The 21,680-nt window shown below is 33.0% G+C and overlaps 2 protein-coding genes across 3 annotated transcripts in view; one reads left to right on the top strand and one right to left on the bottom strand.

The window, feature by feature from the left end:
• Positions 1–279: 279 nt before the first annotated feature.
• Positions 280–21,680, bottom strand: part of LOC111511973 (uncharacterized) — an 88,017-nt gene continuing 66,616 nt past the window's right edge. Inside the window, exon 6 of one of the 2 annotated variants that reach the window (XM_074175018.1) lies at positions 280–512. In XM_074175018.1, coding sequence (XP_074031119.1) covers positions 307–512 — 206 coding nt within the window. In that variant the 3' untranslated portion in view covers positions 280–306. Of the gene's footprint in view, positions 513–19,415; positions 21,442–21,680 lie in introns of those variants that run through there. The other variant, XM_074175019.1, reaches the window with a different exon arrangement.
• The window catches only part of LOC111511950 (uncharacterized), a 54,124-nt gene continuing 35,288 nt past the window's right edge, over positions 2,845–21,680 (top strand). Inside the window, 1 exon segment of the mRNA XM_023168033.2 lies at positions 2,845–3,052. The gene's annotated coding sequence lies outside the window, so the exon portion shown is untranslated.

The raw sequence follows: 21,680 nt of genomic DNA, 5'->3' as shown, positions 1-21,680 counted from the left end.
TTTTTTAGATATCAATAAATAAAAATGTCAAAATTTTGAGTGTCCCTAAATATGTCGCTGGTAATACAAATATTCCGGAAAAGTTGTTTTGCATACAATGACAATGATGCAGTAATGCATCATTCACGAATTATAGAATCTTCTAGTTCGTTCAAGATTTCTTCATGCTTCGAAATGGAACTATTTTCGAAAAAAATACATCGATTCATTGACTTTTAACGTTATCTCAGATTGACTTTAAGTTTCATTTACCAAATAATACTACGTGCATAGTTATACTTCAATAAGCTTTATATTATTAACAACTCAAGTCATTAAAAATAATAAATATTCGATCTCAGCATTTTTCACGTTCTCTATAATTGCCAAATCCTCACTTGAGATGGATCTCCTTACTTGCACCTGGAAAGTCATCTTGGTTTTGATCAGGTTGGAGCCTGGCTTGCACCTTTGTATATAGACATATACAAAGCTTCTACCCTCCACATTTCTAGTGAAATACTGAGATATCCCTTGAAGAAAACTAGAAATTTCTGACAGCTGATATAATTTGGCGGGTAAGTTGCAAATATACCGAAAGATGGCACTGCATAACATACATGGTTTGTTTTTTAAGAATAATTTCATTCAGGTTTTTTGAGAAAAAGCCAGAATATTTGCAAATTGTGAATCAAACGTAAAAAATGATTGTTCCATACTATTTTATCCACTTTTTCTTCTGAAACGACATTCTAAAAACATATTTCATTCAAAATCTTAGTGTTGGGTGTCAAATCCATATTTAAAATATAAAATTCAATTTTTTTTGTAATTTAAAGAGTTCATTACTAATTTCATATTTAACTGTCTTGCTACTTGTGGGATCTAATAGAAAAGATTTACCGAAATTTTCAAGTGTTTCTCAAATATATGATACTGTAAATCAGACAATCTAAACGATTCAAATTTTCAAATGCAGATGGAAAGAAAACATTAGCCAAAACCAAAATGTGGAAGCACCCCATATCCGATGTAAATGTTAGAAAATGACATGCACACATGCATTTGGTCAATGATGGCCACCGCAGAGTTGCCAAGCTTTCAGAATTGTCAATAACTTTAGTAAGGAAAGAAGGAATTTAAAAAATAGAGAAATTGGTTTATATACAAAAAATGCGACAGTGTTATAGTGGCAAAGCAAAAATCAAAAATAAAATCTAGAATGATACATTTCAAATACAGTGAGGGTGAAAACGATTCTGCGTAACCACAATTTTGATGAAATCAGGCGTCTTTCTTATAACATAGGAGTCAGATTGTATTAGGTATTTTTTTTATTTTATATAATAATCCTCCGTCATGACAAATAACTTGAAGTGCCACATCATATCATTGTTTTCCAAAATTTGTCCTAAATAATAGGTAGATGTTTTTATAAAACACCTGCATCGACCGGTTAGGTAAATTTTTTTTGAGAGTGATTTGGTCTTTGAATGATCTCTTTACATATGAAGGACATGCCTACTGAATAAATTGAAACTATAACATCCGATAACAAAATTAATATCATCTTCCAAATGCCCGATAACAACTCATTTTTGGGATAATCTCGGACTTCAATGCTTTGCATGATGCTTCTGTTGAGAAAAATAACATACTTTACGAAACTGCCTTTAGGGACAAAACACAAGCACTACAGAAAATCCTTAAGGCGCTCTAAGAGCGGTGCCTGTGCGAAAGTAGCGATTCACATTGTGGAGATTAAATTCATTTGGAAAAACGTTCTCAAAAAGTTTATTCCACATAAACGCAGTTCTCTAAATGAGAGAGTTCTTAAACAGTGAAGTTCGGGGCAAAGCACTAATGCTAATAACGAAGAAAGAAACCTAACTTTGTTCAAAGTATATTTTGAACAAAGGAGTAATTGATAATTCCAAAGCCTTTATCTTTTCAACCAAATTGAGATAAATACATGATTCAAAAACTGAACTGATAAAAAAATTAATTCCACCCGATATCTTCTAGTCTTCGATCGAGGCAGGGGAGCAAGAATTAATTCTAATAATGGAGAAAAACCTAACCTTGTATAAAGCCAATACCTTTCTTTCCCAAAAATATGAAGAACAACGAGTCAAAAATGAACAAAGATAACAAATCAGGGGTCTAAGAACTAACAAGTGGATCGTGGCCAAGAGTTCACATAGAAAGGACTTCGAAATTTCAAAACGAGAATCTTCGAACATAAAAGAAGTGTTGAACTGAAAAAAAAACAATTCCACATATGCTTGCCATTTTCCAGAACACAACCACATAGACTACAACATATTACATATAGAAAATAAAGGACAAAATCTAACTTGTTGGATTGATGACCTATTCATATTGTGGAAATTCATATTAAATATGGAATAGAGAAGATAACTTTTATCTAATTTGTACTAAGATTTTTATTTGTTACGATCGGTTTCGGTTTATTAAACCATCCTCAAGTAAAATGACAACATTTAACCTGCAATAAACAGAAACACTCAAATTTCTCTTTAAACGACCAACAAGGAGTTATTCTTTAACCATTGTTGAACTTAAAGTTTTGTATTGTGATTGTTATTCGAAATCTATCTATTTTACTGGAATCAATCATTTGTCTAATTCGTCTGAAATAAAATTAATTGTGAACATTGTATAATCTTGATGTGTAGTAAAATAATTATTGGAATATTAACTTCACTTTTTCAAATAATGGTCCGTTTTTAGGTTCTGTCATGTACAATACCATTTCCATGTTTTCATTAGTTTACAACGAAACTACCAGACATGGCAACCCCGATTGCGTATCAGCTGTGGTTGCGCGTGCGCAAACATAGAGTTTCATCTACTTGGGTCGTGCGCGTACGTGCTCCTAGCGCTGGCTTCGCCCTATGCTAAATTAATACAAAGTTTGTTATTTGTTTGTTGATATTAACCTAAAATTGAATCAAATCGCGCAAAATGGGCGTGCTAAGTGTCGGTAGTGTACCAGGGCAGGCCCTTGCAGTGATCCGCTGGCGAATTAAACAGGATTAACCTCATTCGGGTAAGTGGACTCGATGACAGTTTGTGTGTGTCCTTGGCAAAAGGGTGTAATAAATACGGTAAATGTTGTGAATGCAGGTGTATTGCACACGTCAAATGTTTACGATTGTTTTACATTCATCATTCCTGCGTGTGTTCCGATATCATTCTTAAAAACAACTCGATATTGATGGAATCGAGTACGAGCTGTCACTGTACTGTATTGATAAGTCAAGATAGTTCATTTTCCATCTTGCTCGTTCTTGATTCTAGCACGGCCTGAAATAATCACACTGAAATCGTTTTTTGGACGAATTCTTCAGTGCTAGCCAGATTCGAGTGGTCCGTTATCTCTATACGTTTAAGTTTTATTCTTATCAATGTATGCGGGTGATATGGTATCCAAATATCGACCCTACTATCCCTTTATGGAACCTTTGATTTTTCTTATTTTATATGATTGCGGGACAATGGAATGACAAATGATACGGCGATTCGCCAAAATGAAATTCCATTTCTTTTTGTTTTACGGAATCGTGAAAGTAACGCTACTTTCAAGATAACCTGGGCGAGAAAAACCATTTCAGAATTTAATTCTTTGTTTGGAATGTTTATCGATTCTACCGACTTGCCGGATTCCTCACATATACTTCCAAATGTAAAAGTGTTAATTCGACTTCATTCTGCATGGAAAATCTAGCCACTTGTTGACAGAATGATTTTTTTCCTCAAGTAGGTATAACTAATTCCTGATTTTCCTTTTATGGTAATGTGGACTGTATCGTCAAACACCTAGAGTCAATCTAATTTATATTGAAACCTATCTACAAGTGGAAAAATCATAATTTTGTATGTGATATTTTAAATAAAAATGAATAATACAGTATGTCTCGATAAGTTGGAATCATACGAAAACTATATGATTTTAGTAAATTTATTGTCATAAAAAGGGCCAATGGAAGGTTCAAACAACAAACCTTTACTTTTTCTTTATCTTTCACTTAAAGAAAGTTGTCACAATACATATACCACCTTTTTAAGTAAAAGTGTGATCTATGAATGGTTTCTTTTTAAAGTAAAAAAAAGTGAGAGTAAAAGTTTATTTCAAACAACTAACTATTAAGCCTAAAATGCAAACATGGTTATCAAATATTTTCAGTCCTATACGAGGTTTGTCAAAAAATATGGATTTTTCTCGAGATGAAGTACCGCCATTTTTGACTACAATAATAACGAAAATTACATTTTACATTGGCAAAAAAATATTTTGAACATATCAAATTTCTATATGATATATCATGTAGAATATAATGTAGAAATTTGTCAGGTAGTAATAGTTATATAATGATTCAAATTACTATAAAAGCACGACACATAATTTGTATAAACAGTATTGTGACGCCTGAAGATGCTATCGTATAGAGAAACACGTGTCACGGTTTTGTAAACTTTTAAGTGGAAATCTTACATTAAAGTGAATACATTCGAATATATGTGTTACCAATTGGTAAACAGCTTTGGTGGTGGACTTATTTTTACGAAAATCATATAGTGACTCACAAAAATGAAAACGACTTTCAAAATAAAAATTATGGTGGTGCTTTATTTTTCCGATAAGAGGAATTATGTAATCGGGCGGTAGTTATTTGGTGTTGATCTACAGCCCTTTTTGAATGGAGGTGCAAATCTAGACATTTTGAAATTACTAGGAAATATTCCATTTGAAAAAAATGATTTTTTGAATGACGTTAAAGGTTCAATGATTATAGATTTTTAGAATTTATTTAATTAGTCGTAAACGTTTTTAAATGGACGATATTGTTAGTTTTTTCTGCACGGGTAGTTTTTGTTGAATCTAGTTGTCGCAGAACAAAAAGTAGATAGTTGGCCAGTGTCACTTCTTCACGAATTATATTATTCAGTCATCCTTGTTCACTGTGTTCCAACATGGTTTATTCTACTGAAGAAAGAATAGAAATTGTTGCAACCTATTATAGAAATAATGAATGTGCTAAAGCTGCTGCAAGAATTTATAATACGAATCATCCAGACCACAACGTGAGCCATCAAAACGTTGAACAGAAGACCTGTGACAAAGAATAGTTCGGGAATGCCGATTTCTTACCCCGGACATCTTTCGAAAGTAGACTGTATTATTTTGTATGGAACTAGAGGGAGGTCATTTTGAACACTTTATCCGTTGATTGAATTGCCATTGATATTACTTTTGTTGATTTTCTCAATAAAATGAGCGACAGCGAATTTTCTGTTTTTTTTCTTAAATAAAACGTTCAACATTTAATTTTTCAATAACGAATGAATCAATTTCGAAAAAAAAATGCATAAGTAATAGAGGGACTAAATACCTTTCAAATGGTGTATCACTCGACCCCCCATGCCATTGAAAAAAATACGGGAGGTAGTTGCTGACCGCAGGGGGGTGAAGTTTCGGGTATGATTTCCATATCAGACTTCGTCCCCCTGGAAATAAAAAATGACATGTCCTTTGAAATTTTCGATTACACGTCCGTTTCTGACTTACAGGGGGGTCAAGTTTTTCTTGGAACGCCCTATATAGTGTGTCAATTTTAAAACATACAATGGGCTATATCTCACGAACGAAAGCTGATATCGAAAAATGATTGAAACAGTTTCTAGGATAGTAAGGGGGAACTGAAGTGACATGAAAGAGAACTCACCCCCATCAACCTCCTAGACCCCACCCACCAAAACACAAAAAGTTTAAATTGCAAACCCCTACATGTGATACATCATTGAAAATACTATAAAAAATGATATCCAATAGTATTAATAATAATTGTACAGGGTGAAGCAATAATTGTGAAACTTTGGCCTAAACTAGAATATTTAATGAGGTTTTTGGTGACCTGCAAATTTATTAAAAATGTCAATTAAGTAAATGTTCAAAGTGGATTCCATTGTTTTGTAAACAATAATACAGCCTATTATCAAATTCTGCACGAACTTTGACAAATGTTCTAGTAATGGCGCGGCATGCCTACATAATTCTTTCTCGCAATTCCCCAAGTGACGTAGGTTGAGTTTTATAAACAACTGACTTGAGGTGACCCCACAGAAAAAAGTCAGGTGGCGCCAAGTCTTGTGACCTCGGTGGCCACTCATGGGACCTCTCCAATCCATTTGTTCGGATAATTAGTATCCAACCAGTGCCTTACTGGAGCTGCATAGTGAGGAGGTGTTCTATCTTGTTGGAAGTGCAGCAAATCTTCGTCTACAGCTAGGCTTTGGTTCTCTAATTCATGCACAATTAGAGGTTCGATGGTGTTTTCCAGCATATCGAGATAAATGTCGTCACTTAAATTGCCTGGTATGAATAAGGGACCAATTATAGCATCGCCTAATATTCCTGCCCAAACATTCAGTTTTTCAGGATATTGAGCTGACCTTCTCTGAATCGATGCGGGTTCACATCACTCCAGTACCGATAGTTTTGTTTATTTACATTACCATTCAGCATAAGAGTACATTCATCACTGAAACAAATATTCTTCAACATTCTCAGTTCAACGCGAATTCTTTCAGTCATGAGTTCACAAAACTCAATTCGTCGGTCTCGATCATCATCGCCTAGGTCTTGAAGAATTTGTGTTTTGTAAGGGTGAAACTTATGTAATTTCAACACCTTTCTAACCGACTCATGTGAAAGTCCTGTCACTGCAGATACTTGACGTGTTGATGCAGTAGGCTCCATTGCAAAATTTCTAAGGACCTCAATTTGGGTTGCTTCATTCAGTAATTTTGGAGCATTCTTTTTTTATTTTGCACTGATCCTGTTTCTCTAAACTTTTCAACTAAGTCGCGGACGTACACGTGACTTACATTTTTGTCCGGATGCCTTTCATAAAATATTTGAGCAGTTTTTAAATAACGATGGTTCTGGGAGGCAAATATAAAAATTATTTCCACGCGCTCAGGTATACTGTAAACCATCGTGACAACTACAGCTGAATGACAGTACAGATCGTACAAATGATGAAAACTAATGACATTTAAAAGTCTCAAACAAACCAAAATTTATTGACTCTGACAGAATCCAAAAAACAGATCTTGCCAACTTGTTTTGCAAAAACGACAAATTAAGTTTTTATTTTAACAAAAAAAGTATCGACGGACACTTATCATTCAAAATAATAGTCCACTGTATATCGTATGAATCTTGGATTTTCTGTCGTGATTGGTGTATAACTTTACAATGATGAACTGAAAAACTTTTCATTTCAATAATGTAATTCCAACTTGCCAGGTAACCTTTAATTTACAGGAATCCAAACGTTCCTTGAAAATTCAGTCACCCTAAAACTAAAACCTATAATAGCCACCGATGTTGAGAAAGTAGTAGAGACGTGATAAAATAAATCTCATTTATATGTGCATTAATGAACATATCGCGCTAGGTACGTCAAATCTTAAAAACGCCTCTAATTTCCTCATATTCCTAACTGTGGCCGATGGTTTTTTGGGCGACCGCAAAAGTGCATTTTGATTCGTTCCGTCCAACTTACCAAATAACGTTTATGTGGGCCGTTGACCTTCGATTCGAATAACATGGCCCGTCTCTGTTTTCCTTTACAGTGGGGTCCTGCGGTTGTTTGACTAAGATATGACGATAAGTTCTCATCGATGGAAATTGTTTACGAGTTGTACGCGTTTTTTGATAAGAGCCACGTGGATTGGTAATCGTGGATTTTGAATCGATTTAAGGGATTTATTGCGATTCAGTGCATTGGTCGAATTAACGAAGTATTTTCCTTAGTGCAGTTCCGAATGTTTACTGTTTAACCGACATGTATACGATATTTATATAAAAGAAAATCAATTTTGCGTGCCTTTTCTCTAGAAAATTCTTCGTATGTTAATTAATTAATTGGATATTCACGTAATAACTATGACACCAACGTTAAAGTTGTTATTGATTAGAGAAATCGTAGATGAATAAGTTATACTCCATGAATATTACTGCAGTTTTTTCCCAACATCAAACCATTATTTTAACACATCGATACGTGTTTCGATCACCAAGGAATCATCTTCAAGAGGAAGATCAAACTAATCAAAGGCAGTGACGGCTCGTGCATTGGAGAACAGGGGAGGTTAAAGTCATAAAGACTTTATACACACAGAAAAGCCCGCCGGAGGCGCGAACATTTTTTTGGGGTACCGTAATATTTTTATAAATGCAAACAAAAATTGTGTATTGCCGAAAATTATACGTATAAAACTGACCATTAAAAAAACAAAAACATGGAAAAAGGGTTGTCTTTGAGTTATTTAATATAAATGAACTTTTCTCAGTCAATAAATAATACTTTTCTCTTCTAATATAACAGTTTTGTTAAAAATTGCTACAAATATTTTATATTTGTTGAATCTGGTTTGTTTAAGTAAATTCACAAGGCACCCGCAAACTACTTTTAATCGGCGGTTATTCAAGTCAATATAGTATGCGAGGGTCCCGCATTTTGAAAGGTGAATTGAAAGGTGTATTTTGTAATTTTGGATAGGAAGGAAAAAAATAAAAAAATAAACTAAAAGTAAACATAACATTCGTTCTTAACCAAGACGAACAAAAACTTAAAAAAACAAATTACAAAATAAAAACAAAAACATAAAAATAAAATTCTTTGCTTGAGTTACAAACTGTAATAAATAAAACATAACTCTAATTTTTGGTAATATATTTGGTTAAGTCCTTAACTTAAATAAATAAAATATGTATTTTTATTTTTGAATTACCTACTCTGCTTTAAATATAAGAGGAATCCTTCTATTTTAAAAATTGGCAAAGTAGTCAATTACTTCCTCATAAAATCGGGGGTTGCCTGTCACTTTTATATACTCTTTTTCAATTGAAAGAAGAGATATATTACTTAATATATTTTGAGTCATCTAATTTCTACTGGATTTAATTCTTTCCAATGCTGAAAAATTTCTCTCAATTGACGCTGATGTTATGGGAATTGTCACAATTATAGATATAACTTTATATAACTCAGGCATGCAATCTCTCAAATCATTTTTAAACATAAAATTTAATAAATCTGAAGGAGACTTGCAATTTTGAAACATTTGAGGGTTGCTGTATATTATGATTAATTCATTTTTCAATTGAATAACATCGAAAAATGGATACTGAGCTATTGAGTCGTTATAAAGTTTTTGGGGAAAATCTTTTGTATAGGACCAAACATTTTTCAAACAACAACAAATCAAAGTAGTTTAATTTAAGTAAATCTTCAAACCTAACTTTGATTTGCATTGAAAAGGTGTCCAATATTCCATTATAAATCTTTTTATAATTTTGTCTCAAATCGGGTCTAAATTGGTTTTTCTTTTTTCAGCGCCGACGGTTCGAGAGTTAAATCAATTGATTCGAAAATAGTATTAAAAAAATGTATGGTTATTTATAAAATTCATCAAAATTTCTGTTAAATGGTTTAACCATTGTTTTGAGTAATTAATATCTGTTGATTTATTTTATTGAATAGAAAAAACAACATCGGTATGTTCAAATATTAACTTGAATATTTTTAACAAGAAACAAAACTTGTGATCATTTAAAATATATTTGAAATCTCTCGCCTCCCTAAGACTTTGGTCGTCGGTTTTAAAATCGTCACTGTTTCGTCACAAATTCGACAATTTTGTTTGTTCACATACTCATTCATCCAGAAAAGGGCCTCATCGCTGAACACGATTTTTCCATGAAAATTAGGGTCAGTTTCCAACTGCTCCAGAGTCTATTCAGCGAACACACGTCGTTGTCTATGGTCGTTAACCTTCAGTTACGTGCCTAAGTCACGACCCAAAATCACCAAGTTGTGGTGTGCGAAAGACCGAATTCTTGTGAGCGACGTGACTGCCTCGGCTCCTACACACTCTCACAGACAGCGACGATATTTTTACAGATCTTGAGTTTCGTTGACGTACGGGTGATGGTCGATAATCTACTGAACCAGTGGACTCGAATTTATCCACCACATTGCTAATAGTTCTCTCGGTAGGACGATTATGGCGACCTTAAAGTGGGCGAAGCGCGCGGTACGTTGCACGACCAGAACACACATTTTGATTAAACATTTTAATTATTTGCACGTGTTGGTGAATGCTATATCCGTCCATGGTGATTTGGTAAATTAGACTGAATAAACGACAACTAATTTGACAGATGTAGCTTCAACAAGATAGCCGTTATAAATTGTCAAAGTTTGAAAATCCCTGTTGAAAGATCCTATAAAAGGATCATTCCACGGCAACTTCCATGATATGGGGACATGCTTTTAATTACAACCAAAGAAACATTTTTAGGAAACGGCAAAAATAAAATGGATCATTTAATTTTTTAATCATCTCTAGACAGTAACTTCCATGATATATCAACATGCTTTTAAATACAACCAAACATATAACTATACAGTGCATTTTTTAATGCCCCCCCTTTCATTTTTTGAACGAGTCAACTCAAAAAATTGAATTTTGGGATAATGAAATTATTGCATGAATACTTTATTTTGAAGTGAAATTGACAGATAAAACTTTCAAGATGGCGACTGGGCGCCATCTGGAAAAAAAAATAAATGGAAAGGAGGGTCTTGTTATACATCATTTTGAAGCTCCTGACGAATACTTCACAACCCTAGAATATGAAGTCAATATCTTCTCCTACTACAAAATGGGGGAACATTAATAATTTCCTGAAGACAAACACATTAATATCGATATTTCTAGAAATATTCCTTAATATCTGCCATATGGCAATTCTAACAACCCGATAAGGTTTGTTGAGTTATTTTTTGTTCATAGAAACGACAAAAATGTCAGTACGACAATGAACATCATTGTTCTAATTTAGTTTTCGGTTTTACTAGTAGAAAGGTACCAAGGTCAAAAACCTCTAAAATGGTGTCAATTCTCGTCCATTGGAAGAAAAAATGGTAGCGATTTTTATTTACGGTGCGACACGTAACATTCATGAGACAAAAAAGATTTTTAATGAACGTTTTCCGAATCGTCCTATCTGTAGAAAATAGTTGAGGGAATTGTATCCAAATCCACAACTACCGGTAGTGTACACCCCCAGGTCATCCGTCCATTCCGAAAGAACAGCAAGTGCAAATAATTGGTGAGATGGTAGTAAATCCTGAACAGTCTACTTATTCCGTCGCGAATGTTTGTGAGGTGTCTCCTTCTACTGTGTGGGTGACTTTTGAAGAGGAATAGGTATCATCCATACAAAATTAAAATGATACATCAGTTAACTGAAGATGACCCTGATCGAAGAACAGAATTCTGCGAAATCATGACGGAAACCATTGCAAGGCATCCTACCTATCTACACAAAATTTCCGTTATTGGAGTGACACCAACCCTCACGTTTTCAGGGAAACACACACCCAATATCCAGAAAAAATAACGTTTGGGCACGAATATTGGAAAACCATATTGTAGGAACTCTATTTATTGATCAAGATTTAACAGGGGAACTGGAAACTACTATTGGCCCTCTCATCTTCGAAGCGAATCCTAATGAATTCGATGTGGATATTGTATTCCAACAAGATGGAGTACCATCACATTACTCCAGATAAGTAATAAACTATTTGGATACTTCTTTTCCGGTCGTTGGATCCTACAGAATGGCCAGCCCGCTCGCCAGATTTGACACCTTTGGACTTTTTTTAATGGGGCTATTTGAAGCAGAAGGTGTACGAAACTGATCCTGCTTCAATATTGGATATGCGGCAGAGATTAATAAATATTTGTTGACGTTACTTTCTTCGCAAAATGTTCGGCGTGAAATATCTGATAGGCTGTTCATATGTCAAGAAGTTCAAGACAACCATTTCGAGCATCTTCTGAATTGACTTCAAGCTTATTACCTCATATTATGTAGTTAAATGTCGATGTATTCAGGTAATTATTAAAAGTTCCGCCATTGTGTAGTAGTTGAAGATATTGACATTATATTCTAGGATTGTGAAGCATTTGCCAGGAGCTTTTAAAAGATGTGTCCTCCTTTCCATTCCATTTTTTCCCAGATGGCACCCAGTCGTCATCTTGAAAGTTTCATCTGTCAATTTCACATCAAAATAAAGTATTCATGCATTAATTTCAGTATCCTAAATTTCAATCTTTTGAGTTGACCCGTTCAAAAAATAAAAGTGGGGCATTTAAGAAGAGCACTGTAGATTCAAAAAATACGGAAGATAAGATGAGATAAATTACATGGAAAACAATATTTGTCTTGAAAATATATACAGATGTACGTACATATTTTGAATTTCTCAAGGCACAATGAAATTTTAATATATGGATAAGAATAAAAACAATATTAGTTAGCATTGAAAAATTTAAAGAAATACAACAAAAACCCAAAATATTTCATTTGAAACAATTTTTAAGAATTTTCTAAAATTATTTTCAGACAAAAGTTTTCGGTTTGGAAGACTTTCATATTGTTTTTCAAACAGGTTCAATGATGTAGAAGATTAAGGTAGGTATCTGGTAATTAATTTTTTTTTCTAAAAGAAGAGTTTTATTACTACAACATACAGGATATCGTTTAAATTGAAAAGGGGATATTGACTTTCTACTTCTCCATCTTTATATAAAAAAATGTAGGGTAAGTAGAAAGTCAGAACCTTTCTTTCTCAAAAACTGCATACGGGATTATTACGGATATTTTTTTCACGTATATTATATATGAAAATCATGGTGAAACATTGTTTTTTCAACAGAATGTTAGTGATGATTCTGTAGTTTTTGTAGTAGATTCCATTAAGTTAAGTTTAATGAATTCAAATTTGATGAGCAATAATCAAAATGTTACTGGATGATAGAATTGTCAACAGTAATTTCGGTTTCAGTTGATAATTCTCGATAAGTGTCAAAGTTTTTATCATCTATATTTTTTCAGTGATTTGAGTCATTACATACAATTACCTTCAATCAAATCACTTTGCACTATTTCTTCCGAATTGAAGTGCTTTAGTAGAATTCACTTGGGTATATTTTTTAGCTAACCGTTAAATTCATCTTTGTTGCAAAGTTTTTGTTACACAGTTTTTTTGTTCATACGCTCATCATCATAAGTAACGTATATGTTTTTGTTACAACATATTTGCGAATATTGAAGAAAATCATAGTTTTCCAGATTTTCACCTTCCACAATTTGAAAAGTTTTCAGTTATAAACTTGAATTATAAACAATTTTGTCAAATAATAATTTGTTGTTATTTTCTATATGAAGGTAATTTATACTTCAAATAATTTTTTGGCCTGCCCTGTATGCTGTTTGACTTGAAAGTGCATCCAATAAGGTTTTCAAACATGCAATAGCTTTTGACGGTATCACCATTTCTATCAATTACAAAAAAATCTCATTCATTGCATATTTAATGGACCACAGTATATAAAAAAAACCTTTTCTTTTTTTTCTTTGAGGTTCATAACAATGTGCCCAGTTAGCACAACTGTAAATCTTATTAGAAGGCCACTTTTCGCAAGTTATGTTTGTACCAATTGGCCTAAGTTTGACAATTTACAAGGAAAGGGTTCAAGGGTAGAATTTCTAGGTATGGCAATGACTATTGTTTGTTCATAACAGGTAGAATCGATATTGACGAATAGTGGTGAATACAATCTGAACTAACGACTCTTTAGGTAATCCAAAATTTGCATGTTTAATTAATAACATATCCAAAAAACACTTTGTGAGATTTTCACTAAACAGTCTTACAAAAACCCAACACGTGTTTCGCCATACAATGGCTTCTTTGGGCGTGTCTTTACTAACTATTGTTTGAAGGTGGTTGACAATGTTACGTGGTGTATTTCATCAGTTCGGACTTCCATTGTCTAATATAATATAAATTGATTTGAAATCCCTGAAAAAAAATTACAAAGATTAACGGAAAATAACAATTTTTTTTTAAAACAAAAGACTGAAATTACAAAGAAATAACATACAAGCAACAACCAAAAAAGTTATCACCCGAAGACGATTGTGGATACTAACAATCGAAACGTCGTGACGTAACTTGGTTTGGAATCTTTAAATTTTAATTTTTCATTTTTTGTTAATAATATTTTTTAATTTTCAGCTTTTATTAATATTTCAATTTTTTATTATTTTTTGGTTGTTGCTTGTATGTTATTTCTTTGTAATTTCAGTCTGTTGTTTTAATAAAATTATTTTCAGTTAATCTTTTTAATTTTTTTTCAGGGATTTCAAATCAATTTATATTATATTAGACAATGGACGTCCGAACTGATGAAATACTTTACTAACTATATTCTACATATTCAATGCTTAGTATACCCGATTTTTCAATTTGAAGTACCTACATTTCAAGTACATGAGTTTGTAATGAATTGAATTACCTGTGCTTATGTCCCAGTTTCCACATCTGAAAAAATATTTAGCAACGGGGAATTATTCAATTCTAATTGATAATTCTGTAAATTACTCGAATTACTGAATCTATTAATTTGTAAACAATCTAGAAGATTGAGTTTCAAACTCGTCTCTTCTAAATTTAATACGTCGTATTTATGATTGAGCTCATGTCCTTCTGCTAAAAGGTGGTTTGCAAATGTGGAATTGATCTTTCTATTTACAAAACTAATCCTATTGTCTTTAATTCTTTGGGAAAATGTTCTCCCCGTTTGACCAATATACATTTTTGGGCAAGAGCCACAAGTCAGCCTATATACTCCTGATCTATCCGACACAGAAGTTTTGTCTTTATTGTTTTTAATAAATTTACTTGGCCTATTTTTTGTGTGTAAGCTACGTTTACGCATTCTTTCTTTAAAAAACGAGCAATATTATTGGTTGGTTCACCCAAATATGACAATGTCCTTTAACTGACGTTATCGCATCTTGAATTTGGTTAGACCTGGTCCATGGCTTGCTTTTGTAGCTTTTTGGAAAGAATGTAGTCTATAATATCTACCTTATAACCGTTGTTGACCGCGATTTGTTTGATCAAACTCAGCTCTCTCTGGGGAAATTACTTCAATCAAAAAAGTAGTTTAAAAACTACAGCCCTTTACAGCATGTAATTTAAATGAATATTTTCGAAGATATTGCAAATTTAAAATGCAGGGACATAGCGGTTGCGGCGGTACCGGCCAGGAGGCTGGCGAATCTTTTGAGCGAACGCCAAGATCCTAGATTATTGAGGAGACGAATAAATTATGGAGCATATAAAACCATGGCTGATTTGATAAATAATGACCTATAACGGAAAACTGGAAACATCGAAATTCATACCCACTACACATTAACAATTTAAATGAAGTAATAATGTCACATGAAGTCACACATCAAAACAAAATAGTGTACTGAATGTGGCGGACTTCTCACGATGGGGATCGTTATTTTTTATGTTCTCCCAATGAGAGTTTGCCGAAGAGAATACAAAAAATGAAATGACCTACATCCAATATGACGGACTCCCGATGGTGGACTATTTTTATGCACCCATGATATTGATATCAAATTAAGGGCGATACACAAAATGGCGGAAAACAAGATGATTGCCATATCAATTTTTGTCCGATGTTTCCGGGTTTATTAGCCGTGGTCTGCAGGTTTTTATACCTGACGTTTCGTCTGGTACTGCGGCAGATATTATCAAAGGCGATGTGGTAACGGGCGAAGATCCCTACCTTGCTGTGACCCGCAATCGCAGCAAGAAAAATCACCATGCTGTTAATTTTTGAAAGTCATAACTCGGCAAAGGATAGGTATGGTTCGGTGGTGTTCGAACAAATGTTGTAGGGATCGAGAATGAAATAATGAACGTATTAAGGAACATATTAAGGAACATGTTAAGGAACATATTAAGGAACATATTAAGCAACATGTTCAGCGACAATTGGACAATAAATAGTAAAAGTGATAGCAAAGGAACCTTTTTAAAAAACATACTTTCATTAGGAGTATTTCGATCTATTTTTGTACTTTTCATTTCATTTTTTTTGCCTTGTAAGGAAAGTGAGAAGAATGGGTCAACATATCTAACACTTATGCTTTTGTTTATCATTGCTTTTGTTTATCATTGCTTTTGATTAATATTTTTATTTGGTTTATTGACGAACAATAAAGAACGTATTATTATTACTAATAATATTCCTTGTCTTGTAATGGGGTTTTCATAAAATAGCTCTAAAACAACGCATTTTAAACTTATCATTTCAACCTTTTTCTTTAAAAAATTATTTAAATACTTAAAAAAGAGGAATGAAATAATGCATTCAACATTCAAAGAGATTCGTTTCTATTTCACCATTTGGCAACATCGGTTATAGCTAATAAAGGACAATGAATCTGTTACCTGTATGAGACAAACAAAGATGACATATTTCAGAGGCGTGCTGTTCTGTTTACTTATGTTCCGAGTTCCGAGACATTATGTGACATATGACATTGTGTGCACCTAACCTATCTTCCTCTATATAAATAAATAACAAAACAACTGTTGTTTATGTGGCTTGTGGAGGTGGTATTGAACTATAATTTATATTTTGCCTTAATTGTTGATTTATAAAGATAATTTTCCTTTTTTAAAGTGGAATATCTAGGTACGTATAAATTATTTCAACTTGATGTAGGCGCTGTTGCCAATATGTGAATTAGAAACAAATCCCTTTAAAAATTAAAACCCAACATTTGAAACATCAAAGTGAATTTGAAAAACTCATGAATTAAACTCAACTTTATTTCGTCTAAACTTGCATTTGCTGTAATAACCCAAATTGAGGAACATTCCCCATGGGACTTTAATTCGTGGTTGAAACTGTTTATTTTTTGAAATATTTTTGTCATTTGTTTTCAGGACCCTCAATTAATATTATCAACTAGTTTCTCATTACTTTACCTCTTGTATAAGAGTTTATTTAATAACTTATTCATACCATCGAATAGATAATAGTTGCAGAATATGGGAAAGTCCATTCATGAAACACAATTGAATCGTCAAGGACCTTTTTTCACGTGGATTACAACATCCTCCATTTCGATTTCAGACATTATTGTCCGTTCACCGAGCAGGTAGGTACCTAGGGGATATTTTGATTTGGTCATTAAACAGCTGAAGAGCCCAATGCAGTTTGTGTGAAAGGTTATGGTTAAATAATAAATTCTTGCTATTTTTACCTCCAAGGTGAAGGTCATTAGTCCCGTCTCTTTTCCAAACTGATTAGACATATTAAATCCAGGGCCGGCTTCAAATAAAAGTAAGTGTGTATGAAAAACTCCAAACCATCAAATCCAAAGTTCAAAGTGTTAGGATATTACTTAAAATTCAGGAAAATCCGGAAAATATATGTATCATGAAAAGGGTGACTTATTTTTGTAAAAGGCTGTTCACCAAACCGTTATTTTAAAACCTCGACACGTGTTTCGATCACCAAGTGATCATCTTCAAGAGGAACCTAGTTTGATCTTCCTCTTGAAGATGATCAGTTGGTGATCGAAACACGTGTCGAGGTGTTAAAATAACGGTTTGGTGTTGGGATAAAACTCCAGTAATATTCATAACTACACCAAAGGTTCCAAACAGTGCATCACAAAACGGCTGTTCACAAAATGGGTCCATTCAAAACCAGTTATCTCAAAATCAATCATTCGGGATAGAACCTTACAGCAATCGAACTGTTACTCTTTGTTATTTGTCAAACTTGAATTTATTGTCTTCGTTAGGACAATTAAAATATAATAATTACCTACAATTTTGTAAGGATAACAAATATGGAGTGTTAACTAATGAAAGAATGAAAAAGAAACTATCTGAAAACGAACATGAAATGATTTTTAAATTTGTCTTGTACGAAAATTTGTATTACCGAGTATTTGCTATCTTTTTCGCATTGTTTAGAACTGATCTCTTTTTGATAGAAAGCTCTTCCCTATTGATGTGCCATTTCCAATAAAATCTTTATGGTTTGATGATGATGTTTGTGGATATGTTCACCCAATGCACAAGAATTTAGGCTTTGTCTGTAGTCGCTTTTGTGACACGCAGACTATTAAAAGGTTGTCATGTACAGTGTATAAAAGCCAAATGGAATAAATTCATTATTTCGGTTGCTGTGCATATTAAAAAAACGAAACACGTCAAATAAATTATAATTTGACATTCTTCAACGTAAAAATGCCACCCCTAACTTCAACCCCCTTCGAATGACAGGTACAACCCCCAATTTTCTCAATGAGAAGTATAGGTTTGTGATATATCGTTTGTAAGGTCTCTTCATTCTCTATTCAAAAATGTTATCGCTTTCAAGTTTATTGCAACAGTTAAGATAAAATAAATTAAAATCATGTGGTTACCGAAATTCGATAAAACATTAAAAAAATATTGAATATTCGGTAACGTTATTGATTGTGAAACTCAAGCAAACAAAGAATGATATAAACAGGAAATTTGTAGTTACTGAAGAATATATTAAATTTTAAAGGATCGCCGTCTATTTTATGCATATCACAATGGAAAATGTATCAATCAGGTTGTGGGTAGCAATCAGTTTTATAAGGTAAGTACCTGAAGCAGTGGCTAATTTTCTTCAGCTTGAAAATGCCAATTCATATACAGGTCATTCATTTCGAAGATCGTCTGCTTCACTTTTAGTTGAATGAGGGGGAGACTTGATGACACTAAAGAAACATGGCGGTGGGAAGTCAACGCTCGGTCGCTGAAGGGTATGTTAATGAATCGGTAGCACACAAGACAGAAATAGCTATTAAAGTGTTTGGAACGTTTGGCAGTGCTGAAATAACACCTACACCCGATTTATATATATATATATATATATATATATATATATATATATATATATATATATATATATATATATATATATATTTGCGTGAAAAGTTGAATGTAATTCCGTTATTTTCATTAAAAATATTTACGCTATTTGTTTTTTTTTCATCTGGCGGCACTTTATTGTTGAATTCATAAAAAAAATATTCTCATGGCTATATCTGTTGATATAGGGTGTTTTTTGTGACTGTTAGCTGTGTGAGTTTTCGAATTTTTGAGTGGTCATAACTTTGTTAATAATGAATATTTTTTCATGAAATTTTGGTCACACCTGTTTAGAGGCACTCTAAATCCAGTGGCGTAGTGATTTTTTCAATAAAAAAATCGCTAATAAAAAATCCCGATTTTCGACTAAGAAAAAATATCGTAGTATGTCCTGAAACTTTAATAAACTCAAATTTTGTCCCAAGGTAGACCTTTCAGTACTTGACATTTCAAAAAAAAATTATTCAAATCGGTTTACAAATTCAAATTTTAATGATTAAAAATGGGTCACACTGTATATATAAAAACATATTTTTAACACGCTACTGTGTAAACATCATCTTGACAACCATAAAAAATGTCACTTTTAATGACAGTTGTACAAAAACTCGTTTTACTGCCTGGCATATACAGGGTCATACTACATCATAAAATGAAATGAAAGGTTTCTGTTATATTGTAAATAAACTATAAACTATGTAAAATTTTATGGACGTTTCTCTTCTTCATTATGAAATCTACTGGATGTTTACTAAAAATTGAACCATTTCACAGATCTTTGGTGTAGTGAGTTCGAAACCGTTACAACTTTTTGGAGGAATCAATGTTCTTACTGTTTTTTATGGATTTTTTTCAACCTACAATCTGAAAAATAGATAAATCTACATATAGGTACATGGAATCTGCTGAAATGTAAACGAAGGCAAACTAAAAATCATTCCAAAACGTTACAGCGTGATATAAACCACTATACTCTGCTCATACAAGCGACAGAGTACTCTCAAATATTGTCATGCATAGTGCACGTGGTCTCCCAAACAAGGCTGCTTGTACAGAGTCGCACTAAGGAACGACCGATTTTTTTAATAATGCAGCTGGGAGACATTTTTAGGTAGAGTGTAGGGACACAAATTAGCAGTTTCTTCAGCCGGACCAGTACTTGACATTAAAAAAACAATAACTTCAAAATACCGTATATGTACACCCCACAGGTGTTATGGTCAGCATAAGGAGGCTTGTTTTTTTACCCATTAGATTCCAATATGCGTGGTGATCACGCATCTATCATTGTTTGGGTTACTTTGTTTGATGGACAGAGTTTAGAGTCCAATCGTCAATAACCAATTACATGTATAAAGTAGAGATTCAGAAAAAAAATTTGGTCGAACTCGATTATTTTTCTAGATATAGCTTGTCATATTTCACCTGAATTTAAATATCAATAAAGGACTACAATTCACATATTTCAGTTTCAAGATCCCTTTTTCATATAAAAACACCTTTTTCTATCATTTTTCATTCAATTTATCGCCAATTTTATTGAACCTCATTGGAATTTTATAATTTCAATATTTGTAATGTCAGTGGTGAAAAAAAATAAATACTTTGACGGATTCTATCACTAATTGAGTCCGACGTTCTCAATTTCTGTCATTATAAAGTATCTTCCCAGAAAAAATTGCGAACATCCATGAATATACTCATACAGAATGTTGTCAGAAAACTTGGTGAACGTTCATAATATTTCCTTCGTTCAACTCTCGCCTTAGCAATGGTAACCAGGTGCGATCCATTTGCACAGAGTTGTAAAAAATACCCTTGTTAATTAACGAAAGAATATTTATCTGCTAAAAGAATATATACAGATTCTTCGAGTATTCTCATCGTTTGTTTAGCGACAATTTTTATTTCATTCTATTTTGATTTGGGAATATGCTCTGCTGTACTCGATCCTGTTATCGGTTTTCTCGCTATGTTTTTACGATATCTGTTTTTTTGCATTTTGGGATAATGAAATTTCACCTATTTTTAACACGCTTTTATAAGCTTCACCTGTATGTATGTATGTATGTTTGTTGGTTTGTTAGTTTGTTTGAAACTCCATAATTATAGACATTATTGCTTGATCTATTCGCGGGCAGATGGCGCTGTACGTAACCTCCCTGATATAATTCGAACTCACTCTACATGTATTTCTTCATTTGAAAAAGGTATATTAATTATTAATTTTAACACGCTTGTATTAGCTTCACCTGTATGTATGTGTTTTGTTTGTTTGTAACTCTTTTTTCATTTCATATTTGTTCCCCTTTGAATTCTCGGGATCTGTATTTGACAGAATTATTGACATTATTGCTTGACCTATTCGCGGGCAGATGGCGCTGTACGTAACTTCCTTGATATAATTTGAACTCACTTTACATGTATTTCTTCATTCGAAAAAAGTATTTCTTTTAGTAACTCGCGCGCCTGCTGCCTTATTTGTAACCCTCCTTTGCGCGCCTGTTGCCTTCCTTGGGCTTGGTAGCTGATTTTCAAGCACCCTCTCCGGAATCTGAAAATATCATTTGGTCATTTTTCTAAACAATATACGGCTATCGATCCCAAAGTTTATATAAAATGAATATAGTTTAAAAAGACTAAAAAACACGCTTTTAAAGAACATCGAACTGAAAAGTCAAAAATTGTTTAAAATAACGAACGAAAATAACGAACGTCGCTTTTTTCACAATAATACTATAAATTATTTTTACCTTTTTACTTCGTTCTTTAAAAGCGTGTTTTTAAGTTTTT

This window comes from Leptinotarsa decemlineata, unplaced genomic scaffold (genome assembly GCF_025532065.1).
Source record: "Leptinotarsa decemlineata unplaced genomic scaffold, Ldec_3_MD MMD2_tig00000882_RagTag_RagTag, whole genome shotgun sequence".
Lineage (NCBI taxonomy): Eukaryota > Metazoa > Arthropoda > Insecta > Coleoptera > Chrysomelidae > Leptinotarsa > Leptinotarsa decemlineata.
The sequence above is the reverse complement of the archived record's forward strand: the minus strand, read 5'-3'. Positions and strand labels throughout refer to the sequence as shown.